This window comes from Oryzias latipes, chromosome 6 (assembly GCF_053564925.1).
Source record: "Oryzias latipes strain Hd-rR chromosome 6, Olatipes_Hd-rR_3.1".
NCBI lineage: Eukaryota > Metazoa > Chordata > Actinopteri > Beloniformes > Adrianichthyidae > Oryzias > Oryzias latipes.
In genome coordinates, this window is record NC_136242.1 from 7,876,135 (window position 1) to 7,903,114 (window position 26,980).

A 26,980-nucleotide genomic window follows, 5' to 3' on the forward strand; every position below is an offset into this window, starting at 1 on the left:
TAAACCATTTCTTGACAAAAATTGGGTTCAACAAAGCGTCTGTCTGCAAACAGCTTAATTTCTGATGACCACAAAAGCAAGGTAATTGCACAGGGGTTAAAAGAAGCTCTGAATAAAGAGACTGAATAAAAAACCTGTTCTAACAAAACGCACAGACACACACCCACAGCTTCTGTAATGAGACACCTTGTTCCTAGACTGGCTTCGTTTTTCCACACATATAATCTGCTGTATTGGTATACCAGTAATATTGAGCAATTCTGACTTGGAAACACATTTCTTCTGCCTAAAATTTTGTAATTATAATCCATCATCTTTCTTTTATTCCGTAAGAGACATACATTTGCCCACCACTTGATATTATGTCTGATTACATAACTTTAAAAAGATCAGATGTTACTTTGTACTCAAGTAAACTTTTTACGAAGCACTTTTACACACACTGCAATAATTTTAAGGAAAAATATGATGTATCGCTACTCTTTATTACAATTTTGGGTTTTCTACCCATCCCTGATCCTAACGTATGAAACATTATGTGCATTTTTGTATATCTACATAGGGAAAAACTGCTTAAAAATTATCATTCAGGTGCAGTACTTCCAGAGTTTCTTTGTATTTTAATGTAAATGTTGGGCTGCACGGTGGCGTAGTGGTTAGCGCTCTTGCCTCACAGCAAGAAGAAGGTCCCCAGAACATCAATGGGGGACCTTTCTGTGTGGAGTTTGCATGTTCTCCCCGTTTTTCACCGTCCAAAAACAGGCTTCATAGGTCAATTGGTTAATCTAAATTGTCCCTAGGTGTAAATGTGAGAGTGCGTGGGTGTGTGATTGTGGACACTCTACCCTGCGACAGACTGGCGATCTGTCCAGGGTGCCCCTTGCCTTCGCCCACAAGTGACCGGGATAGGCTCCAGCATCCCAATGACCCCGAAAGGTAATAAACGGAAGAAGATGAATGAATTAATGTAAATGTTCAAGTCTTGTGGTCATGAACACTCCGTGCTGTTGTATGTTTTATAAGCTCCATGCCACTCTCTTTGGTCCTCCCGTTTCTCCTTGCATAAAGGAGGAGTTAGTGGTCATGATGCAGGGTTGTTGCCCTCCTACAACCTTCTCTACGTCTCCCGACATAATGGCATGTCTCCTGGTAGCGCCTCCATGCTTAGGAGACTACGCTGGAAATTTCTTGCTACAGCTCGCGTTGATGTGCCGTCCTTGATGAGTCATATTACCTGAGCCATTTGTGTGAGTTGTAGATGCTGTGTCACTGTACCGCTGGAGTGACGACAATGTCATTATTAAAAAGTCACCAAAACATAGGGCGGAGACGTTTTCTGTGGTCACCACTTGCAGAACCACTCCTTTATTGGTAGTGTCTTCCTGATTGTCAGTTATTTTTACATGTTGTAGAAAACATGTGAAATTGATAGTCAGTGTTACATCCTAACTGGACAGTTTTTCTTATACTTGTCCTGTCCAACAGCTGAGCTGGGTTTGACAGATTTTACTGTTACATTTGTGGTTTATGGATTTCAGACTAACAGAGGGTATATTTGCATAAACCCCTTTTGCATTTGAGGCTAAACTTTTTTTTAAATAATTATATTTATATGCATTCCTTGTTGGACCAGACGGAAAAGGAAAAGAGAGGGAGAGAGTGGGGTGTTAGAGATGGGGAGTAAGGGGTTAAGATGGGGGGAGATAGGGGGGTGGGGGAACAGTGGATTATACATAATCATGACATGCATGTCATAAGTAAATTGCATGACTTAGTTCTCATATACACAACCAATATTCTTGGAGAGCGGTGTAAAAACAATACCCATGCCCATATTTATGCAAACGTGAATAAGCAGGTGGGATACATGAGTGTGTGCATCTTAGAGTGTACCTTCATCACGTTGAATGCTCCAGCAAAGGCAGGAGGCCCAGCACTCCACACCACAGAGCTCGACCGATCCAGGCACCCAAGACCCTACAGTCTGGGCCTGGAGTGCTTTTTCCATGTTCCACCCAGTTCAGATGTTATGGACTCCCTCACCGTATGGAAAAGAGTTGCAAGGTAAGGGGTGCAGGAACCCCGGGGACACCACAAATGCCCCGGCTGCAGCAGCCACCGGTCTGCCCCACCCATTCTGGGGGCCAGGAGACAGGACACAGCATGACCATCCTCCTCTCACTGTGTGTGTATGTCTGTATGTACTAAAGAGGTGCAAGTAACCCTTGTTCTATCCTAGGCACTTTACCATTGGGAGTTGGGTCATCTAGACCCACTAGACAGGGCTCTGAACCTTTTTTCTTCAATGATTTGTGATCTTCACTGGTGTCCATGGATTACATGAAATCTTTCCACCTTTATCCACCTTTGTCATGGTAGGGAGAACACGTCAATGGAAGGGTGGGGTCATCTAAGATAGCACAAGGGTTCAAATTGGTGGACCGAGGCGATGCGGAGTCTTCAACAGCGGAGTCCGATCTGCCGTTTTTTAAAAATATTTTATTTGAAATGGTTTATTTAAGCAATCATAGAATAATGCACAAAACAATTCAATAAGCATTCATATATTCATTCAAAGACGTATCAAATGTAGGATAATTAGATATTAAATCATAGATTGTCTGAAAGGGAGTGGAAGGAAGCGAACTTATATAATCCCACCCTCTGTAACCATTTTATTACATGATTTATTATTATCCGGTTCATAACTTTTCATCTGATATCAATGCCTTATTAACACACTTTCAGGTCATTACGTTTGCTTAAGTATCAATAAATCACATGACAGCGATGAATTACTTCATTATTATGTAAAGTAGATACAACTATTTTGTATAATAACATATCACAGATCAGTTATCTAAAATAAATTCAGATTATTTTCATTAGAAAAATCATGTTTATGATTAAAAATAATACCATCATAAAATAAACAAAACAAATTTTTTTTTTTGGAGCAAGTGAATTAATATAATTAGAAATCAATCATTTGAACCATCTTTGATAATTGATTAAGCTGTCTGTAGTGTACATACTAAGAGGGACAGTTGATCACACTGAAGCATGATTTACTTTGAGTTACATTCATTGCTATTCTTTAAACCTGATTTTTAAAAATCAATAGAAACATTTTTCGTTTTTTACAGTGTAACAGGTTAAGGTTGTGTCATTCTTTATGACCATCAGGCCACACTGAAGAATTCCATTGCAGTTTGAAAAATGTGTTAGTCTACATTTCTGCAACACTTTATTGTGGTTTTGCCATATAGACTTTGCAAACATACATCTATGGCGATGGTAAAATTTGACTTTACAGCGCAGTTGACATAGCACCTTTATATTATGACAGTAGCTGTTCCGTTTCTTTGTCAAATGGTAACATACTTAGTGAAGTCTGTCCAGCAAGAGAAGGAAGTTACATGACTGACATTTCTCTGAGCATAAATGTGGTTTGGACACTGTGCTGTCTCATGCTTTCCGGAAAGGGTGAAAAAATATACTATACCAAGTTTTTGGTACAACATAACATTTTTAGAGAATTTTGCCTTGGGCTGCATGGTGGTATAGTGGTTAGCGCTCTGGTGGCTGCCTCACAACAAGAAGGCCCCCTTGTTCAAGTCCCGGCTGCCCAGGATGTCCCTGCCTTCACCCACGCGTGGCTCCAGCAGCCCCGTCACCCAGAAAGGGTCAAAACGGGTTTAAAAGATGAATTACTTTTGTCTAAACAGCAAACAATCTTACTATTTCAAGTATTAAATATAAAGGTAAAAAGTTTTGTCATGTTGTCAAGTTGAGTCACGGCATCTAGACTTAAAATCTTCTTTCTTGAAACATTTCACTGCTCATCCACTCTGAGCACGGATCCTAGTCAGACCTGAGAAAAACTCCTAGTGAACGGCAGCTCAGTCAGATTGGAAATGAACTGAGACCGACCTCCTCGATTGATGGGTCAGAGAGCGCCAACAGGACCAGGGTCTGCTTGAGTGCATTCAGACTGCAAATTAGTTCTGAATTTTTCAGGTGAAGTGAACTCTGGTTCAGAACCAAATGTGTCCTGTCTGTATACACCTAAAAACTGTTTATGTTGTTGACAGGAACCAATGTGTGTTCACAGCTGCTGCTCCTGCCTGCCAATTCTTACATTTACTGTTGCCCAGAAGAAGATTGCTGCTGCGGTGCATTCGATAACAATCATGTTTCCCATGCTTTGCTTTTCTTTTATTGGCAGTAAAATAAATGCATAAAAAAGCTAAAGGAAAAAAAAAATTAACAGCTATTTTACGGTCCGGGAACAGTTTTTATTGAGAACTATTGTGTTTCTCATTTAGCATCTTTTTAACTCCAGTCATTTTGAAAATAAAAAAAGAATTCATGCTCTTTTAATTTGATAAAAAGATTTTATTATACATTATTTAAAAATTGCAAAACTAGCACTGATTCCTACAATCTCCATGTGGTAGTGGAATATTTGTTATTACTGTGGCTTACTGTGGGTTTTACCGAAGTGAAGCTCATCTTCAGGTTTGCTGCGTTGCTGATTCTTCCCTCTGCACGTCACTCATTATGTCCTTACTCTGAGCCAATAGCTAAAGTGCTTGTTTTCTTCCCAGCCAATCACAGTCAACTTCCTGCCTTTACATTCATAGAAGTTTGTTTTTCTGCATTTCAGACGTGTTACTGGCCCACCCCCAGCATGTTCTCTTCCTGGCTCTCCGCTTCGGCGCGGTCTGGGCTTAACCGCTATCAGCGTCCAAGCTATTTCATGCACAAATTCCTGCTGCACTATTAAAACTTTAAATCAAACTTTCAAGATCTCCTTATTGAAATGATCTTCAAGAGGTTATGTATAGGAATAAGAATAGAACTTTATACAATGAGAAAATCCATTTGTTACCATAGCTCAATAAAGTAATGCTAATGCTGGTGACATATCCACAGTGGTTCCTGTTCCCTACACAGTAATAGCTGGAATGTCTTTAATTTAAGTTTAGACTCTGTGGACCATGAATAGAAAAATGTCCTAGTATCTGACATGCAATATTCTTCAACGCTGAACAGATGATGTTTAAGTTCTTTAATGACTCATCTGGAACATTAATTTTTCTGATTCAGCACAGTCATATCGACGGTCACAGTAATTGTGTTTGAGATAAAACACAAAGCTGCTTTTATAGTGACTTCTGTGATGATTAAACTTCCCCCACAAGCAGGATGTTGAACAGAAGCACAAATACGATTAAGCAATGGCTGCTGCTCGTTGGTAGTGCAGCATTCTCTCTTCCTTCTGCTCGTTCACCTTGTTCCTCTTCCCAATCTACTCTTCTTCTGTCTTCTTTGTCATCCTCTTCCCTCCACAGCTCATCCTCCTCCTTTACTTTGTTGATGCTGTCACAGTTGTCTCCATCGTGTCCTTCATAGCAGTGGCATCGAAACGTCTTTGTCAGGAGCTGGAGATCCTGCTGGGAGTGCCACCCCGTAACCGTGAAGGCTCCGTCCCCAGAGGAATGAATGTGATAGCTGTCAGCACTCAAGTGGAGGTAGTGGTGGGCGCGGGGCTCCCGGCGAACACATCGGCCGTTGCCCTGGCACAAAGTGTGGCTGCAGATTTCAGCGGCTCGTGTGACATTAGTGATGTAGTGACCAAGGCGATGACTGATGAAGGACTTCACCATGCTGCAGTTATTCTGTAAAACAACCCAACAACCATAATGTTGTGATTGTTCAATTAACAAGGCTTTTTTACTTCTTCTCTACAAAAGTCCTTTAATCCTTATAGTTAATAAATCTGTGAAAGAATTTAGTCAGTGTCAAAAAAGTATGAAAAAACCTTTTTCAATCAGGATGTTTTACATCGTGTTTCATAGTAAAGTGAAACTCTGTGAACACAAACGATGGAGCATACATAGAGTGTCTGTGATGTCACAGAGTTCAGTAAGTATCAATATAACAATCCCAAATACTTTCTGCCATCTAGTGGTCAAAGCATGTAAAACAAAGTTTTGTAAAAGTTCCACCCAAACTCATTTAACTGTGGCCACTGCTATCAGTGCACTGCTGCAGACACGTGAAGATCTCCATTAAGATCACAGTAAAATGGTAAATGACGTATACTTGTATACAAGTACTTTAGTACTTTTCTCAAGGGCCCAAAGTGCTTTACAATCACAGTCCCATTCACACACTGATGGCGCCTCTGCTGCCGAACACTGGCGCCAACCTTCCACCAGAGGCGAGGTGGGGTTCAGTGACCAAGGAATCGAACCTGCAATCCTCCGATCAGAGGTCGACCGCCCTTCTGCTGCATCACGGCCGCCCCAGATCAGTATGAATCAGATCAAAATGTAGTAGAATTATCAATGTAAGCATTTGTTTATTGTGTTTATGTAGTAAGTAAAAAGGAAATCTAAAGCCAAATGAGCCATTAGTCTCTCGTGGATGTCAGCCCACGAGGTTTGTGTACTTTTATTGTCTAATTTAAGTTTAATATATTGAAAGCTGTAGAGCTGATTCTGATGTTTATTGATTGTGTTCCTTTGCTGTCAGTCCTCACGGTTTGTGAAGAGCAAATAAACACTGTTTTAAAAACCTAATGCTAATGTTAATTCTTCAAGGGTGCTTCAATCAGATGGTAGGAGTTAGGCATCCCCAAACCAATAGAAGATGGGAATAAATGTGACCACGTGCTCAAACACAACCTAAGACATGTACAGAACTTTTCTTAAAAGTTAGAATATCATTAAAACTGAAGTTTTAAAAGGGAAACTTTCATTAAAACCGTGGCTGCATGGTGGTGCAGTGGTTAGCGCTCTTGCCTCACAGCAAGTAGACTCCCAGTTCAAGTCCCGGCTGGGTGACCTGAAACAGAACACCAATGGGGGGACCTTTCTGTGTGGAGTTTGTATGTGTGGGTTCTCTCTGGGGATTCCAGCTTCTTCCCACCATCCAAAAACATGCTTCAAAGGTTCATTGGTTACTCTAAACTGTCCCTAGGTGAGAATGTGAGAGTGCATGGGTGTGTGATTGTGGCCCTGTGACAGACTGGGGACCTGTCCAGGATGTCCCCAGCCTTCGCCCACAAGTTGCCGGGATAGGCTCTGGTGGCCCCAAAATTGTATAAATGGATTAGGAGATGAATGACTGAATATATAAATATTTAACAGGATTTTAGAAAACAGGGGAGAAATCGTCCCAAATTTTGCAGAGCATGAATGTTTTAAACAAAGTTTCACCAACTAATCTTCCACTAAACTCAAAGCACCTGCACATGTTTTCCCCCAGATGTCATTAAATTGGTTTGTTAAGTTGAATTGTCTCAGTTCAATATGGAGAAGACTTCAGACTTGATAACTAGCCAGAAAACCATCACTACCCCCTCAATATTCTGGGTAAGGCATAAAAGTTTAAGCTAAGGAGGCTGGCTGTTTCCAAGAAGATCTACAGAACGTCAATGGAAGGGTAAAATGTGGCACAGAAGATGCTGCAGCAAAAGAGACAACCGTGGGCTTCAATGGATTATCAAAAGGACAAGATTCAAGAACATGCAGACCTCCAGAAAGAGTGGAATGAGGTGGAGGAGCAGCTTTAAAAACCTCCACATTAAGATGCATTCAGGAGACGGGCTACAACTGTCAGGTTTGACACTTCTGAACCTGGATCAAGGGAAGAAATGTTTCCACTGGGTCATAAAGAAGAAGGACGGGACTGTTGGCCAGTGGTCCAAGGTCCTGTTTTCTGATGACAAGAAAGTCTGTCTTTCATTTAAGGTCCAAGGGTTTGGAGAAATTCTGGTGAGGAGCAGAACCCAAACTGCTGGAGGTCCAGTGTGACATCTGCAATGTCCAGCGCTGGTGTTGGTAAACTCTGCTTTCTTTTTTCAAAAATCACTGCAACAGTCTAGCAGAATAGCCCACCGCGGCATGTCGCCTGTGTGGATCAGACCCCTGGTGCTGCTCCTAGATGTTTGCACCGCACCCGTTGCTTAAATCACTCCGCAGGATCCCAGAACGCGTCTGTACCATTGACCTAACAATGAAACTGGCCACCTCTTCCCTGAATCACATTAGGTGTGAATGCAGTTTAACCATAACCTGTAATCCTAATCTTAACCCTTTCTCTGGGTCCGTGTGGCCAAGAAAAAGGTTCAGCACTGCCAGTACGTATTTGGTAAATTACCTTCAAACAGTGCCTTTCTTTCTGGCTTATTTTTTGTGTGATGTTAGTTAACAGCAAGGTCTGGTAAACATATTCGTTTTGGCATTTTGTCATTTTCAAAATGTGTTGATCTGGAACCAAAAATTTGTCACTTTTCACCATTTCTTTATCACTGAAGATAAACTTTTCAGAAAAGAGACTAAAGGGCGGGGCTACTATGGTCAGGAACAACGGCCACACCCATTTAGAGGAAAGTTTGGAAACAGAGGCTTCAGATAAACATCAAATAATTTGGTTATAAACTTCATAATCATATTTAAAACAGCACTGGGGACATTCTCTATTTTTTATTTTATTTTATTCACAAAGGCAACAGAGAAAGTCAGAAGAGAAGGACACATACCTTAGAAGATGTCAAATTTAAGTCTCCCCATATAATGAATCCTGCAGTCCCCAAAGCAGCACTCTCTCCAATGGTGTAGATCAAATCATTCTGTAAATACAGAACTTATATTATAAAATATTACTCCAATAATAAAAAAGTGAGCTGATTTTAAATTGAATGACAATTCTAACATTACCTACAGTCAGGACCATAAATATTTGGACAGAGACACATTCTTTCTCATTTTGTTCCTGTACATTACCACAGTGAATTTGAAATAAAACAACTCAGATGCCATTAAAATGCAGACTTTCAGCTTTTATTGCATGAAAAAACGAAAGCATTTTTTAAACACAATCCCTTCATTTCATGGGCTCATAAGTAATTGGACAATTGACTTCCATGCTATTGCATGGGCAAGTGTGGGCAATTCCCTTGTTATGTCATTATGAGTGAATCATAATACAGAATACAGATGGACAACGACCCAAAACATACAGCCAAAGCAACTCAGGAGTTTATTAAAGCAAAGAAGTGGAAAATTCTTGAATGGCCAAGTCAGTCACCTGATCTTAACCCAATTGAGCATGCATTTCACTTGTTGAAGACTAAACGTCAGATAGAAAGGCCCACAAACAAACAGCAACTGAAAGCTGCTGCAGTAAAGGCCTGGCAGAGCATTCAGAAGGAGAAAACCCAGCATCTGGTGATGTCCATGAGTTCAAGACTTCAGGCTGTCATTGCCAACAAAGGCTTTTCAACCAAATATTAGTAATGACAATTTTGTTTTCAGTTCTTTCATTTGTCCAATTACTCACAAGCCCATGAAATGAAGGGATTGTGTTTGAAAAATGCTTTGGTTTTTCACATTTTATGCAATCTTTTTGTTCAACCCATGGAATAAAAGCTGAAAGTCTGCACTTCAATGGCATCTGAGTTGTTTTATTTCAAATTCACTGTGGTAATGTACAGAAACTAAATTAGAAAGAATGTGTTTCTGTCCAAATATTTATGAGACTATCATTTTGATACAATTATTACTTCCTGTGTTTCTCCGAGTATAAGCTGCAGTTTTTTGCATAGTTTAGGTAGGGGTTCAACTTGTACTCAAGAGCGGCTTACAGTATGTGATTTTACAAAAAGAATATATATACTATATTGCCTCACATATGTGTTATTTTCCCACTAACAACCACTAGAGGACACTGTAGATGTGTGTGTCAGTATTTGCTGCTGACAACAACACAGAAGAAGCACAGTCCACAATAAATAGGATTGTTCTCAAAGACACGGAGGTACAGCTGAAAGCGGCTCTCATTCAGACACAGCTCCTGCAGTGGAAGATAAACTTAACCACAAAAAAAATTCATCAACTTTAACCAATTTGAGGCAAGATGTTAATTGAATTGACCCACACAATAAAATATCATGTCAAAATGAAATAAAGAAACTTTTTCTGAAGAAAAGGCTTTGACATGTGTTGGTTTCCTCTCTAGTTAACAAAATCTGTGAACGTACTGTGCAAAAAAAAAAAAAAAAACCATCAAAACAGAAAACATGTAAAAAGGCATTTCATACCAAATACCAACATGTGTTATTCTTTAACTTACTGTAGTTAGAAAGGTCAGGGCATCATCCCGATAGCCAAGTCTGAGGTACACATAGGTGGGGAGGTCATACTCCTTAGAGGTCAGGGATGCAATTCGTAGTGCCTCCCTGATCCTGTATTGAGAAAAGTGCAGATTTTGGATGCTGTCTCTGTGGGTTTTTCTGATTCCCACAGAAGGAAATAATGCTGTGCTGCTGTTCCAAAGCCACAGCAGCTCATCATTCCTCAGTTTCTCCAGCAAGGGGCAGACACCAGTATAATTTTTTTCGTGCATGTTGTAGTTATGACAGTCAGGGTAAAGGTAGAAACCCCAAAGGGCATTTGGGCGGAGATATGATCCTAGCTGAATTGTCCGTTGCATGAACACCTTGGCGCTTTTCTCAAACCGCCGCCGTGCAAGCTCCTCCACTTGGGCCAGAGTAACATTAATGTACGCTTTCATTATCAGCTCCCTGGATTTGTGCCGATAAATGTCCTTTTTGTGCCAGTTCCGACTCCACTGAGGCCGCCAGAATTCCCAGTCTATCACAGCTAGACCACGGAAGTCTTCTGCTGGTATGAAGTGAGTGATGTCTTGGTAAGCTTTTAGCAAGTGGCGGTCCAGGCTGCTGTTTTGGGGTAAGCCACCATGTACGGCGCTGCCTTGTGGGTTGTAGTAGGGGTAGAGACCAAGCCTGTTGGCATAGAATATAGTGACGTTCTGTCCTGTCCAGTTAGCACGTGGGCTTCCTTGTATGTGAAAAATATGGTCAAGTTTGGCTGTGATGTTGTACTTGAAGGTGCACATGTCTAGTGGAGCATTCCAGGCTGCAATAAATGGCTTCTGTTTAATCAGAGGGAGCTTGGCAGGTTTCTGACTGTAGGTTTCATGGAAGAGCAGGCAGTTGCTGGTGAAAACTAGAAGGACTATGCGGTGAGAGAATATCCCGCCCACTTGTACCACAGGCATTCTGGGGAGGCATTCGAGAGCTACAAACTACCTGGAAAAAAAAAAAAAAGAGTCAAATAGATATTGGGTTTCTGTTTGTAGAGTGACAGATAAATATCATCAACAGGACTATTTTTGGTTATTTTGCCTGTTTCAGGAGAAAAAAACAGGTTTCATTTTTCAAATGCATATTTTCACCTTATAATTCATGTATTTATAATTGTTACATTTATTAACTAAATATTTAGTTAGCAAGTTAAATATTCAATTTAAGTTAAATATGATTTATAAGTATACTTTTAGTTTACAAACTATATATAAACTAAATTAAACATTTAGTTTGCAAATGAAATACTTAGATCTGACCTAAACTAAACAATTAAGTGCTGTAGCTGAATACTTATTTGTTATATAAATATTTAAGTCCAAATTCAATGCAACACAAGCACCTCAAAGAGATAACCTTAATGTGCTTGTTTGAAGGGTAACTCATTACTGCCAATAAATGCCTTTATTGGCATTGATCCGTGTTAACGTGTTAATAAGCTCCTTATAAAGGTGTTAATAGGCTGCCTAATAAATATGTCTTTGTTAATAGTTTGAGTGTTTTGCAGCACCTAATCTAAAGCGTTACCCACACAGTATTCCCGAGACACCCGCAGATACGCAGAATCCTCGAATACATGAAACTGCGAATTGAAACACGTGTAAGCAGGGGGAAACTGTATATTCACGTTTACAATTGATATTTTTAAATACCTTATATGTGATTATAAATACCTTAGTACTGCTACTAAAAGGCCAGCATTTAGTTGGATTATTTTCCTTTTGTCTTCAGAGTTTGTTTTGCTGCCTTCGAATAGGTACGTTTTATTTCTTCATCATTGTTTTCTACATACTCCACAACTTTCAAACTGTTTGCTTGTGAACTGTTACCCTTTAGTTTAGTTTACATATATTATTACTTTTTTTGTAGAATAAGTATCCACACCATTGACCATATACTGTCAGCAGTCAGATGTACAATCTTCCAAAAATCTTCAAAAGGGAAGAATTTAATAATGTATTCTGGGTTGAAATGTGCCAACATTGCCAACAGTATAAAGAGTTATATAAGAAGGCTTAGACAAACATATATTCAGCACAAAAATGTCTGCAGTATGCCATAAATGCCAGCAGGTTTCACATCAACTTGCACAAAATGTAAATAAATGTTGTGACCCACAGCACAATGTTGGGATAGCTGGTACATCTGACCATGGATGACCTAGAGAGCCCCAGTGAAGGTCAGCTTGATGAAGAGACAGCAGCTGAAGCTGAACTTGATGCAGGGAGTCAAGGTGATGGTCAGCCTGATGAAGGAAGTGCAGATAAAGCTGAACTTGATGTGGGGAGGAACGCTGATCAGCACAACACTGAGAGTCCATCTTCTCACTGTCAACAATGAAAACAAAAATGAAATATAGATGGATGATTCTTTTTATTTGCAATCTGACACACTGTGGTGCAAATTTCATTATATTGTTTGTCAAGATTGTATGAATACATTTAGATTTTTTGTTGTTCGTAAAAAATGTGGACCTGTTGTTGTTCACCTTTCGGCACATCCCCTAAGGAGTTTCCACAGCAAATCAACGTTTACTGATACCCACATTTGGTTTAGGCAAAGATTTTTGCATCGGACGCCCTTTCCGATGCAAAAATCAACCCTGTATTTGTATCCGGGCTGGGGACTGGCCGTCTTGTGGCTACACAGGTAGGCATTGCATGAAGGGTCTTGTCCAAGGAGACACCTTGGATTCAAACTATCGTGCCCTCTGGGAAATGAACCCTGATATCCCATGTAGAGGTTTTGCACGCAGCCAACTGAGCCATCCAGCCATTCAAGTATGAGGAATTTACAGCATGCTATCAAAGGTATTGGCTCACCCATCAAAAGGCAAAGCTACAGCAATTCAACATTCAGTTGAGTTTTAAAATGCCTCTCCCCTTTAGTATGATCTGTGTTACTATATCTTTTATAATTATTTTAATGTTTTGTAATGTATGTAGCCTTTTTTTTATCAATAAGTATTTAAAATTATTTTAATTGATCACTCATCCACAAAACAGTCAGGAGATTGTTTCCCATAATGCATTGTTTTTTAGTCAACAGGCGGCTTGCAGTCAGTGCAGAACTAAATTTCCGGCTGCGTTGGCTTAGGTTGGTGCCTTGTTCCCGCCCCTTTCTGGTGATATTTTTGTGATGAATGACAAGTGATGTTAGAGCAAAAACATACGTCACACACCAGGTGATCTGCGCAGCGTTGTGTCCACCAGGGTGATCTCAAACACGCTTATTGTGCATCTTGGCTGCACTTATTTGGTGTCACCTACATGAATTTCCATCAGTTTTTGAGCCTTTCTCTACGGTGGCTGACAGGGCTCACACTACATACAAAAGAAAAAAACGCAACGGCATTATCCGAAGCACAACGAAATTACGCGCAACACAACAACTAAACCGCAGCAATAGCATTAACCTCAGCACAACGGAAAAGAAATTTAGTTTCAAACTATTCGGTGCAACAGAGTTTTAGAATTCTGAGAAAAAAGTCAGAATTTTCTATGCCCTTTTTTTCCTTCTCCATGGCCCTAATCCTCTTCCGTAAGCAAGTGTACGGAAAAAAAACTCGTAATTTCACTAGATTAAAGTGGAAGTAAGCATACAGTGCAGCAGCAAGTGAACGCTGCGCAGCAGCAGAGCAGACCAACTAAACTCAGTAGAACAGGTGAGCTGAATGTTTATTGATAACGTTCCAAATGTCTGAAAGCTCATTTGTTTGATTTACGATTTATTAAAGTTTTATTTATTGATGGGTGGTTTACAGGATCTCTGCAGCCCGATGAAGCCGTCGGTATCCCTGCAGATGTCCACTTCCTTACTTTGTTCCTCCATTAAAGACAAACTTTGGTGTTTTTTCCTCATTAATCTATGACTTTTTTCTCATAAGTTTACGAGATTTGAAGTCGTAAATTTATGAGATAAAAACTTGTAAATTTACGAGTTTTTTTCTCGTAAGTGTACAACTTAAAAGTCGTAATTTAAAAAATGACAAAGAGCGTTAGAGGCAGATATCAATATGTGGAGAGCTGGGTAAATTTCTATTTTTAGACAAACGTATATTTGTAAGAAATTACGTTATCTAGTAAGAAAACACCCTAATCTTGTCCAAATATCACGCAGCTCTCAGGAGCGCCGAACAGATTGAAACTGTCGGACTTTTTTTTCCGCCGGTGGGAAAAAAAAGTCCTTTTCCGTTGTGCTGAGGTTATGTCGTTGTGTTGCGGGTAATTTCTTTGTGCTTCGGAGAACACCGTTGTGTTTTTTTCTTCTGAATGTAGTGTGAGCCTTGTCAGCCACCGTATCGGTAACGATTGTTCTGATCTCTAGTAAACAGCGCATGTTCTTTTACGAACCACAGTTTGAATTCAACTATGAAAATATAAGAGTGTTTGACTGGCTGCTCTACAATAACTTGCGACCAGGGTTTAAATGTGCAAAAGTCATAAGAGACAAAAATGGTTACTGAATTTCGTTTCTCCTTTACTGATTTGTGTTTTAAAGAGTAAACTTTAAAAAAAAACTTTCAACACAGACTCAAAATTGGGAGCAAATACTCTCTGACTTCTCCACCTTAAATTTCAATAAGTCCAAGTCCAGTCCAGATCTACTGACAATCATCTTCATCCACACTGAGGGTCTCAGCTGTTTGGGAGGAAGTGCTGCCAAGTGTCCATCAGTGAGAAGGAGAAAAGAGAAGCCGTGTTCAGAAGAACCATTGATGGATTTACAGAACTGTAGAATTTAAGTCTTCTTTTGTGTTTAATAGTTAGAATTCAACAGTGTTAACTGAACTGTGTTAATAAGGACGTTTAAATCAGAAAACAGTAGATATAGGAGACTAAATAAACAGATATGTATTACTGATTTATTTACTTATTGATTTTTTTATTTACTTATTTTATTTTTTTATTTGAATGAGACTTTTATAAGTACATTTTGTGCAGAAACAGTTAATAATAGAGTATAGTTAGTAGTATAGTAGATGTTCCATACAAATTTATTAACCTTCAGACACTCACAAGTTGCGTGTGTGTGCGCGCTAAAGTTGCGGCTCTGTCTCAGCTAGACCATGCCTTAAGTGGCCCCCAGGTAGATTGAGTTTGAGACCCCTTCATTGAAGTCTATGGGTTAGGAATGGGATGACATTGAAGTTCATATATGAGTCAAGGCAGGTGAATGAATACTTTTGGTAAGATAGTTTACATTAAATGTATTGTTTAATGCCGAATGTGTACAATTTGTATTTGCATATAGATATGACAATGGACCATCTCATGCTGCAAGGAATACCTCTGCATCATCGGCTGCTATGGACGTAAAAGGAGACTCAGCACACGGTGCAATGTTTTCTAAGACAACAGAAGTATCATCCCCTTGTCATGTTTGGAATGTTCCCCACGTGTTCAAACACACGGAAGACACGATGGAACCTATCGTATCACAATGCACATTAGGAAATAGGAGGCATCATCATCAGAACAATTCAAGTCAATCTTCATACACACAAGAATTAAGAATTAACATGGAGGAGGACTAAAATAAAAGGAATATAAATTGAAATAAATGTGTCATAAAATCCTTAAAATTGGAATTAAATAAATAAATGTCTGATAAAATGTGTAATTAATTAATTTAATTAACAATTTATTTTTTACTTTTTTCACTATTTGGTGCGGCTGTGGTGCAGTGGTAGGGCGGTCGACGATTCTCGCTTTGCCCACCCATGTGTCGAAGTGTCCTTGGGCAAGACACTGAACTGAACCCCACCTTGCCTCTGGTGGAAGGTTGGCGCCAGCGTTTGGCAGCGGAGCCGCCACCACTGTGTGAATGGGACTGTGACTGTGAAGCACTTTGGGCCTTCATAGAAAGTAGAAAAGCGCTATATAAGTATACGCCCTTTGCCCTTTATTTATGTTATGTCTACCTCTTAAGTTTGTTGCAACACAACACAATGCACATTTTTTCACCAGTTCTATTTCCAGTCCATTACTGTGTCAATTTCAATGTAAAAAGCCAGAGAAACAGGAAACAAGCAATTTTTGAAAATGTCTGTTTTATTTTCAAAATAAAACTTTGTACGTTGCTTCAATAATGAAGAGTTGATTTTCATAAATTTACGACGTTTTTCTTGTAAATACGAGATTAAAGTGAGCAGTGCAGCAAGTGAATTCCTATGCAATTGAAAACAATTGAACAGATAAGCTGAATGTGGTTTTTATTTTTTATGTTTTTATTGAAAACACAAAGAGAATCGTTACATACATGGGATACAAAGAAACAAAGAAATGGATGCATATTTGTGACACGACTTGGTTTCAGCACATCTTTTTTTTAAACACCGATTTTCCACCCCCCCCCCCCCCCCCCCCGAAAAAAACTCAAAACCCCCTCTCCATAATTTGAAAAACAAGGAGTGATAAATATTGTCCAATGTAACAAAAGCATTACTCTGTATGACCAACACTATTCCACAAAACTTCTTGTGAAACATATTATTAGTACCAATAAGGTGTACTAGAATTACTTTAAAAGAAGAAAGGAAACATAATATGTATATCTATGTACAGTACAGACCAAAAGGTTGGACACACCTTCTAATTCAAAGAGTTTTTCTTTATTTTCATGACTATGAAAATTGTAGATTCGCACTGAAGGAATCAAAACTGTGAATTAACACATGTGGAATTATATACATAACAAAATATGGAGCCCTATACTGTTCATAATTAAATAAATAAATATTTAATTAAATAAATAAATATGACCCCATGCAAATATATAGTCAACCAATTAATCTCTCATAAATATATAAAAAGATCATGAAATTGTGAAAAACCTGGACAAAGATTTTAAATTAACCATTATATTATTCAATATATTTCATTTTGCTTTAAAAACCTTTTCATTATTTTAAAACAGCCTTTTAAAATATTCATTTTTAATCATGTTGAATATTATTATAATTCTGTCTTTTTTCAGAAGCTCGTATTTCAAAATCAATATTTTCCAAAGTAGCTTTGTTTTTATTTCATGTTGGTGTTTTTCAGAATGACTCATTTATTTCATGAAGAGCTTTTTCAGGAGAATGAGTCTATCTGTCAATCAGTGATAGTGGGCGGGATCTAAACGCTCATTGGCTCATCCATGGAAATCGACTCTTATTCCTCGATAGCCGCTCAGCCGTGTACCAGTCAGAGAGATGACATATTTCAGTTATATCCGCACAGCTTTGCTGACATTACAGATCAAATAGAGACAAACTATCTGTCTGCTGCAGAAGATGCAAACATGGACGACTCTGTTTTTGTAGTTTGAGGGTTTGTGTGGACCAAACCACAGAGGAGCTCCGGTGGTCCAAATCTTGGTGTCCCCCGTTGAAACACTCCTCATTCTTACGCCATTCACTCAGAGCTCACATCGTGCCTCACACTGTGTCGGCTCGCAGTAGGTGAGCTGGCGGACCGACAGAGTCAGACCAGGCAGCTGCGCAAAGTGGAACAAGCCTGCTCAGGCCTCCTGAACATTCTGATATTTTTCTATTTTCAATGAGACAATGATTATAATCAGGTCCTCTGATTTTATTTTTCCCTCCCGGGAATTTGTTGAACCTGCGATGACGTTTCTGACCGTGGTCGGAAAACGCAGCGGAGATCCAGGATTGATTGAGCAATTCTGCAGCCAGTGTTTACTCCAAGAACCAGGCTCTGTACTTTGGAGGATACCTTTTTTTACTATTACTTTTCTGGGGGACAGGGCAACAGACCCTTAACTTGCGCTCACACATACACTCTCGCGCTGCCTGGGCGCTCTGATTTACACGTAATTTAAGACGTTTGACTGCGCTGAGCTGAAGCAGAGACTCTCTGGGATGATCTCATGAACTCAAACATGGAAACAATGTTATCATGTGGAAATATTCAAAATAAATAAACCTGATCTTTTAACACTCCATGTGCATTGAGCATCCATGCATTGTTACTGAGATAAGCACAGGCAACCACTCCATGTGGCTATCCGGCTAAAAACATTAGCTGGTAGCCCCTGCCACACGCGGCATGTTGCGTTCATGGAACTCCAGTTCATAGACGTTTTGTGGAACTTCAACAGCCACCCAGCCTAATTCAGACCACTACTAGATGTTAATGAGAAGATGAAAATTGCTGAACCGACCACAAAATCACCTGAATTATGCACACTCGCCCAAAGCCACTTTTATCCGCAAATTTAGAATAAAAACTGTCCAATTTCTGGTAACACTGTGGATGTGTTGAGGTGTCTCCGCCTTGTCTAGTTTGACTGACAGACAGAGACATTCTCCTGAAAAAGCTCTTCATGAAATAAATACGCCATTGTGAAAAACAGCAACATGAAATAAAAACAAAGCTACTTGGAAAATATTGATTTTGAAATCCAAGGTTCTGAAAAAAGACGTAGAATTATAATAATATTCCACATGAATAAAATTAATATTTTAAAATGCTGTTTTAAAATAATGAACAGGTTTTTAAAGCAAAATGAAATACATTGAATAATACAATGGCTAATTTAAAATCTTTGTCCAGATTTTTCACAATTTCAGGATCTTTTTACATATTTATAAGAGATTAATTGGTTGATTGTGTATTTGCATGTCATATTAATTTATTTAATTAAATATTTATTTGTTTAATTATGAACAGTATAGGACTCCTTAACAAAAAAGTGTGAAACAACTGAAAATATGTCACATTCTAAGTTCTTCATAGTAGCCACCTTTTGCTTTGATTACTGCTTTGCACACTCTTGGCATTCTCTTAATGAGCTTCAAGATGTAGTCACCTGAAATGTTTTTCACTTCACAGGTGTGCCCTGTCAGCTTTAATAAGTGTGATTTCTTGCCTTATAAATGGGGTTGGGACCATCAGTTGTGCAGAAGTCAGATGGATACACAGCTGATAGTCCTACTGAATAGACTGTTAGAATTTGGATTATGGCAAAAAACAAAAAACACAGTTAAGTACAGAGAAACGAGTGGCCATCATTACTTTAAGAAATGAAGGTCAGTCAGTCTGAAAATTGGGAAAACTTTGAAAGTGTCCCCAAGTGCAATCACAAAAACCATCAAGCGCTACAAAGAAACTGGCTCACATGCAGACCGCCCCAGGAAAGGAAGACCAAGAGTACAGAGCTGTGGAGGATAAGTTCATCCAAGTCACCAGCCTCAGAAATGGCAGGTTAACAGCAGCTCAGATTAGAGAGCAGGTCAATGGCACACAGAGTTCTAGCAGCAGACACATCTCTACAACAACTGTTAAAAGGAGACTGTGTGAATCAGGCCTTCATGGTAGAATATCTGCTAGGAAACCACTGCTAAAGAAAGGCAACAAGCAGAAGAGACTTGTTTGGGAACAAGAACACCAGGAATGGACATCAGACCAGTGGAAATCTGTGCCTTTGGTCTGATGAGTCCAGATTTGAGATCTTTGGTTCCAACCACTGTGTCTTTGTGCGACGCAGAAAAAGTGAACGGATGGACTCTACATGCCTGGTTCCCACCGTGAAGCATGGAGGAGGAGGTGTAATGGTGTGGGGGTGCTTTGCGGGTGACACTGTTGGGGATTTATTCCAAATTGAAGACATACTGAACCAGCATGGCTACCACAGCATCTTGCAGCATCATGCTGTTCCATCTGGTTTGCGTTTAGTTGGACCATTATTTATTTTTCAACAGGACAATGACCCCAAACACACCTTCAGGCTGTGTAAGGGCTATTTGACCTAGAGGGAGAGTGATGGGGGGCTGCACAGTCACCGGACTTGAACCCAATCCAGATGGTTTGGGGTGAGCTGGACCGCAGAGTGAAGGCAAAAGGGCCAACAAGTGCTAAACATCTCTGGGAAGACTGTTGGAAGACCATTTCAGGTGACTACCTCTTGAAGCTCATCAAGAGAATGCCAAGAGTTTTTCCAAATTTTCATAGTCAAAAAAATAAAGAAAACTTTTTGAATGAGGTGTGTCCAAACTTTTGGTCTGTACTGTACATACATATGCATACACACATATATGCATATGTATACGCATCCCCACACATACATACATGCACACCCATACAATAAAAATAAACCCAGTGGACCTGCAATTCACCATGCAAAACATTAAATACATTAGAAAAAAACGAAAAGAAAATAACTCAGAGTTTATAATAAAAAAAGAAAGAAGGAAAATAAATAACTATATAATGGAGTAGTTACAGTATAACAAGCAAAATTATTTACTCAGATGCCATTTTAACCTGTTAATGCAATGTCAGTCATGTTTTTATAATTACATCAGTAAGATGTAAATTACCAGTCATAGCTTCTTTACTCCCCAAATTTCTGACTGTAGAACTTTTGTGCTTCTTCCGGAGAGTAAAACATGCAACATGCAGCACATGCAGACGGGCAGGATAGATCCGATGGAAGTGGAGATTCTTCTCATAAAAATTTTGAAAAACAGACCAAAAAGGCACGGGGGGATTTCCTCTGGGACGATGTGCCGGTGGCGGACCGTGATATGTCTCCCGGTCTGGTACTGCAGAAAAAGACTGCAGGCCCCATCGTCTCCACCAGAACCTCCTATATGAACCGTAGCAGATCCTTACCGTTCTCACTCCCTTCCAAAATATTCAGTATGCAGAGATTTACTCCAAGTCGTCCAGTCAGTTCAGGAGAAGCTGGTTGTTTTTTGCAACGTTTTTATGGCGGACTCAGCCACCGCCAGGCTTTCAAAGTTGTCTGCAGCCATAGACTCCACAGAGGCAAGGCGCTTGTGGAAGGAGGTAACTGTGCTCTTTTAAGTCTCCAGAAAGGTTCGTAGCAGCTTAATAGACTCCTGTATTAGCGAGGATACGTCCTCCCTCAACAAGTCCTTAACCGCTCAGTGACCCCTCCTCGTGCCCCCTCCCCTCCCAGCTGCATTAAAAAGTCTTATTGCACTCGGGGCGAAGGACTTCCTGAGGCTTTCAGCATACACTGAGTAAATTACAGCTGCCTTACGAAATTTTCTAAAAACGTTTTTGGTCTCGAAGTGTTGATGAAATCTGCACCAAAGTTTCAAAAAGTCAACACATGTTTTAGATGTAAATCGTCGTTTTGCCTTAGTCACAACTCCCTTTCCACCAGGCTGTCTCCGGGCGAAAAATGGGCAAATCTTTACAGGACACGCAGGCAATATCAAGGTCATAGACCGCTCTGTTAACTCGGAAAGCAAAGATGTTCATGCTTATTTACTATACGACCATTCTGTGAGTGTCAGGTTGTAGCAAATACTTAACCCTTGTGCTATCCTATGACCCCACCTTTACATTGACGTGTTCTCCCTACCATGACAAAGGTGGATAAAGGTGGAAAGATGTCATGTAATCCATGGACACCAGTGAAGATCACAAATCATTGAAGAAAAAAGGTTCAGAGCACTGTCTAGTGGATCTAGATGACCCAACTCCCAATGGTAAAGTGCCTAAGATAGCACAAGGGTTACATGACATGCAAGGGTAAGTAATGAAGGAGTTGAGATGCAGGGATTTTCCATTTTTCAATCCCACCCAAATCCTGTGGAGTGCGCCCATTAGTGCTGTTCAAGTGATAAGTGCTGCAGTATTGAAACAATCAGAGGGCATCATGCTCCCCTCTACAACCCCCCATGGGTCCAGACAACCCAGAAACCTGCAGCATCTATATGGGTCGAACAGTACATGTGCATGGGACTAAAGTTTAAAGTAAAAAAAAAAAAGAAATTGGGCAGTTTTTTCTTTTATCAGCATCTCAAAAGTTCATCCATCCATTTTCTGAACCCTTTAAATCCCTTGTGGGGTCAACGGATTGCTGCGGGAGCCAGTCCCAACCTGTTAGACCAAGGCGGGATACAGCGCGACAGGTCGCCAGTCTATTGCTGCCCCAGAACCACACACACACACACGTTCACCCCAGGGACAATTTAGAACCCTTAAGCGTGTGTGTCCAGGGAGAAAACCTACGATTCACGAGTGTGTGACTCAGCCAGAGGATCTCTGGCTGGTCAGAATCACTTTGCCCCATTTCAAAAGTCTGCACTCTCGTTAACAGTTTGCTTCAAAAAAATGTTTAACATAGGTTTCAATTTAATTTTTTAGCACTTTTCCCAGCGCTACTTCGGGCTGCATTAAAATAAATCAATAAATAAATAGTAGCTGCATTCACAAACACTTGGTCTGAGTTGAAAGCTGTGAAGCTTGGCAGAAAAACTGGTTCCGTCCTGTAAAGTTCCTGTGCTTATGTCTGACTCTGCATCTAGGGTGTCAACATTGCAAATGTTCTCTTAGTCATGAACCTAGACATGTTTCTACCCAGACAACGTTCCACTTTTACATTTACTGTGCACATTCATCAACTCCATTAAGATTCTTGTTTATAGGTTTTTAAGTATTACATTTTGTACAATCATGATAACAGTAATTTAAAGCTGTCTCTGTGGGTTTTGTTCATAATCTCCCCCTAACTATCTGGTTTGGCACTGAAAATAATAATTGTCTAATTATATGGTTACAAGAAGGCAGCAGCAACTGACTGAGAAAATGTGCCAGAGTTCCAAGCATTACTATCAGTGTGTGGAAGGTCAACAGGCAAAAAGCATCGGCTTATCACCAGCAGGGGCTGTCTGTCATAATTTTGGTTAAATTATGCAAATGTAGGATTTATCCACTTTTTAAACAGAGCCTGTAGTATTTACTCTGGAGTATCAAGCAGTATTGAGCTCTGTTTTTCTCACAGTGATTCTCTCACAATGGAACATGGTTGGGAGTGGGGTGAAAGCACAATGATGCTCCTATTTATGGTTTGGCTCAATGTCAACATAAATCCTTTAAACCGAGTAGCTTGGAGCCAAGGGTTGTCTGGGAATGATTAAGGTAAAAAGTTTGTTGATGTCTGTGGTTTTGTGGCGTGGAGCAGCTCTGCTCGTTCAGCAAATAGATGAAAGATCATTTGCATAGTTCTTAGTGTCTCTGTTGGAAAATAGAGGCGGAGTTTAAACCACAGCTGCTAGTGTTTGAAGTTTAGATGGATCGTTTGAACGAGTATTGTTTCATCTTATAGCAGCTCTCCCAGTAAAGAACAGATCACAAATTCTTTGCTTTGACAACTTTAAAATGTCTGTGGCTCAGAGTTATGATCCACTCTTCAGCTTTCAGCAGTTTGGAGACATTTATGTTACTCTTGGAGCAAACCGAGTCTTTTGGTCCCATTATAGGACTAAATGAGGTTGGTATGACAAAGAATGGGAACACAAAGTCATGTTAACACCCTCAGACATTCCAGAGGGACATGCTGGGCGGGATTTTGGGAACCTTAAGTGGAAGCAACACAATAGGCTTACATGCTGTATACCATGTGTTATCATAAAAATAAAAAAACAACCCAACTTGATAAGATTGCACTATGAAGCAAGAGTGCGCTTTGTTTACCGCATCTTTTATAAGGAATGTTTCATACATGATACAGTGATGAGCACATCACATATATTGTCTTTTATGTTGCAGTAATAACTGTGCATGGCAGAAGGGGGTAAATCCTTTCATAAACCCCTAAAGGAATCCAACGGGTCAAGAAAATGGATGGATGGAAGCATCTCAGCAGCAGTCTTTTTCCTGCTATGTTTGCTCCACTGAAGCTTTGGCACAACAGTTTCAGGTTTATCTACCTCACTTGCAGTAACTAACTCCTCATAACACCTTCAAAAAAATTACCCTCATTTTCTGTTGAGCCAATCACAACCAGATTTTTGCCTTTAAGTCCAGACTTGGGTGTTTGTTGCTCCTGATCAGGTTTGTGCTGCAGGTATTTATGCAGCCCTCATAGATTCTCTCGTGTTTTCTGCTTGTCATTCTTCACCTGATTATTGAGGTGTTTTGTGAAAACTGACCTTCCTGTAACTGGGTCCTTGGTGGTCCCTGTCACAGGACATTTGTCTCAGCGCATTACAGATGGTTCCCCCAGACCTCCTCTACCAGTAAAATGCTCTGGCACTTAACCACCATCAGTTCTCCTTCAGGCTCAAGCTACAAGCCGTCATGCCAAAGATTTGTGGACTTATTTTTTCCACACATGTTCCTGGACCACAAAGAAATCATTACACATATTCTTCATAGTCTCATACAACACTGCCTCCTTACAAGGGACTAATCCCAGCACAATTCTTTCTGAGTGGAGTTTGCATTTTCTCCTTGTGCATGCCTCGTTTTCTCTGGGCAGTCCAGCCTTCTCCCACAGTCCATAAACAAGCTTCACAGGTTAACTGATTATTCTAAAATGTCCCTTAGATGTGTGAGTGTGGTTATTTGTCTCTGTGTGCCTCTAATGGACAGGCAAACTGTCCAGGATGTACCCTGCTTCTGCCCAACTGTAGCTGGGTAGTCCCAAGTATTCAAGGGACCCTGAAGAAAAATGAGTGTGAATAGAAAATGACTCGATGGACTTGTACAATGTAGTTACTAAGCTAGGCAAGAACATTTCTGCTAACTCACTCAATCTTTTACTGTTCACTCTCAATGGCATCTGCCAATTCCTATTGCTGTCACATGATTTTAAACATCAGTATACATTACTCTATATGACAGCATACAATTAAGGAGAGGGAAACATGCTGTTGCTAAAGAAGATTTGACATGGAAACAGAGCTTTAACAGAAAATGTTCCGTTCGAATTACCCTCAATCACTGCTTAAAATCGCCACTCAGTGCCTGGCTTTAGATGAGCTCTGGCCTTCTCCTCTGAGCTTATTTCGCACAAAGTTCAAATCCTTTAAGCTAATCAAGACACCAAGCTCCAAATTAAATTTTGTCCTTTTTGTCTCCGTGTGGTTGGCAGCCAGGATAACACGTCCCGCTAAAAAAAGTTTAACTCTAAAGACAAACCGTCTATTTTTGTCAAGCTAAATGCTCTCTTTTGCTCAAAAAGGACTCTCACGTAGTAATCTTTTCTGAGCCACAGTGAGATGCAAAGTAAGAGATTTACTGTCTGTATGTGTGTTGCAGCTCCTGCCTTCTGAAGTAACAGCTCTCAGAAGCGCCACAGTGTGCTTCTCTGTATTTGACTTCTCACAAATCAAACTGTAATGAGAAAAGAGTTTGTTTTACTTGGTGCGCTTTGTTTAGAGTGAGCCAACATTCTTGAAATGAAAGAGCACCTCCTCTTTCTGCTTTCCTTGCTCTACACTCAACAATCTTTTACTCTTAGAGTATTTCTTCTTTAACATTACAAGAAAGCCCATATTCTTATTACAGCAGCAAGAACATTCACAAAAAGTTTATTTTTTTGACATAAAAGGAATGTAGATCACCAAAGAAAACAGGTTTGTAGTTTAAAGCTTTACCTGCTGATAACGGCGTCCTATTCCAGTAGGGGTCCCGATGACACTCTGCTGCTCACATCCCAGAGGGCTGAGTTCAGTCTGAATTTCACTCTGAAACACAAGCCAACCATCCACACTTATACACAGCTCAGAGAGGGAGGAGGGGGAGGAGAAAAAGTCTGCCCAGAAAACAAGGACCAAAGAGAGGGAGGCTGGGTATCTCTGTGAGTGGATTGAGCTCATAAGAGGTCTGACCTCTTTGCTCATCTGCTAGAGTCAGGCTGAGCCACTGGCACAAAAGTACAAGACAGTCCCTTAATTCAGACCAGAGGTTTGTTTCCATCATCAAATACATTTTTGAGTTATCTTCAAGCAACAATAAATGTTTCTGTCAGACAAAGCATTCTCTTTGCATTTTCAGACAAAGATTTGTATCTGATGGAAAAATGTTTGAAGTTTGATGTTGTGATCAATAAACTGATTAAAATCTATTTATAACACTAAAAGGTCGTGTCACACCACCACTGCATACATTTTGCACATATTATATGGATGAAAATTGGTCATATGTGAATATACGTGAGAAAATTTGAGAAAACATCAGCTCAAACCCATCCAACCATCCATCCATCCATCCATCTACCTCCGATTATCCGGGTCTGGGTCGCGGTGGCAGCAGTCTAAGCAAAGATGCCCAGACTTCCCTCGCCCCGGCCACTTCCTCCAGCTCCTCTGGGGGGACTCCGGGGTGATACCAAGCCAGCCGAGAGACATAGTCTCTCCAGCATGTCCTGGGTCTTCCCTGGGGCCTCCGCCCAGTGGGACATGCCTGGAACACCTCCCCAGGGAGGCGTCCAGGAGGCATCCGGACTAGATGCCTGAGCCACCTCAACTGGCTCCTTTAGATGTGGAGGAGAAGCGGTTCTACTCCAAGCTCTCCGCGGGTGGCTGAGCTCCTCCCCCTATCTCTAAGGGAGCGCCCAGCCAACCTACGGAGGAAGCTCATTTCAGCCACTTGTATTCGGGACCTCGTTCTTTGGGTCATGACCCAGAGCTCATGACCATAGGTGAGGATTGGAACAAAGATCGACCGGTAAATTGAGAGCTTTGCTTTCCGGCTCAGCTCTCTCTTTACTGTAACGGACCGGTACAGTGATTGCATAACTACAGACGCTGCTACGATCCGTCTGTCAATCTCACGCTCTAGTCTTTCCTCACTCGTGAACAAGACCCCTAGATATTTAAACTCCTCCACCTGGGGCAGGGACACTTCACCCACCGAGAGATGGCAAACTACCTTTCTCCGGTGGAGAACCATGGGCTCAGATTTAGCTGTGCTGACCCTCATCCCAGCCGCTAAACAGACCAAAACCGCCCCAATGCACGCTGGAGGTCCCGGCTTGATGAAACCAACAGGACAACATCATCTGCAAAGAGCAGAGAGGAAATCCTGT

At 40.4% G+C, this 26,980-nt stretch overlaps 1 protein-coding gene across 3 annotated transcripts; it reads right to left on the reverse strand.

Annotated features, from left to right (window-relative positions):
- Window positions 1–2,482: 2,482 nt before the first annotated feature.
- Window positions 2,483–25,669, reverse strand: hyal4 (hyaluronidase 4). Of its 3 annotated transcripts, none has more exons than XM_011475736.4 (5): window positions 25,548–25,669; window positions 12,299–12,507; window positions 10,147–11,121; window positions 8,555–8,644; window positions 2,483–5,684 (listed from the first exon to the last, which is right to left on the reverse strand). In XM_011475736.4, exons 2-5 carry the CDS (start codon window positions 12,323–12,325, stop codon window positions 5,190–5,192), a joined length of 1,587 nt encoding a protein of 528 aa, XP_011474038.1. In that variant the 5' UTR covers window positions 12,326–12,507; window positions 25,548–25,669; the 3' UTR covers window positions 2,483–5,189. The 3 variants fall into 3 exon arrangements, with proteins under 3 accessions (XP_011474038.1, XP_011474039.1, XP_078804485.1); XM_011475737.4 differs by having other exon boundaries at window positions 10,147–11,125; XM_078948359.1 differs by lacking the exon at window positions 25,548–25,669 and adding an exon at window positions 11,712–11,762 and having other exon boundaries at window positions 10,147–11,125; window positions 12,299–12,436.
- Window positions 25,670–26,980: the final 1,311 nt, after the last annotated feature.

Coding starts and splice junctions, on each gene's coding strand:
- hyal4 (XM_011475736.4), bottom strand. CDS start 12,325: ATGTACCAGCTATCCCAACATTGTGCT. Junction 8,645..10,146: donor CCCTGACCTTTCTAACTACA/GTAAGTTAAAGA, acceptor CTGTATTTACAG/AATGATTTGATCTACACCAT. Junction 5,685..8,554: donor TAAATTTGACATCTTCTAAG/GTATGTGTCCTT, acceptor GTTGTTTTACAG/AATAACTGCAGCATGGTGAA.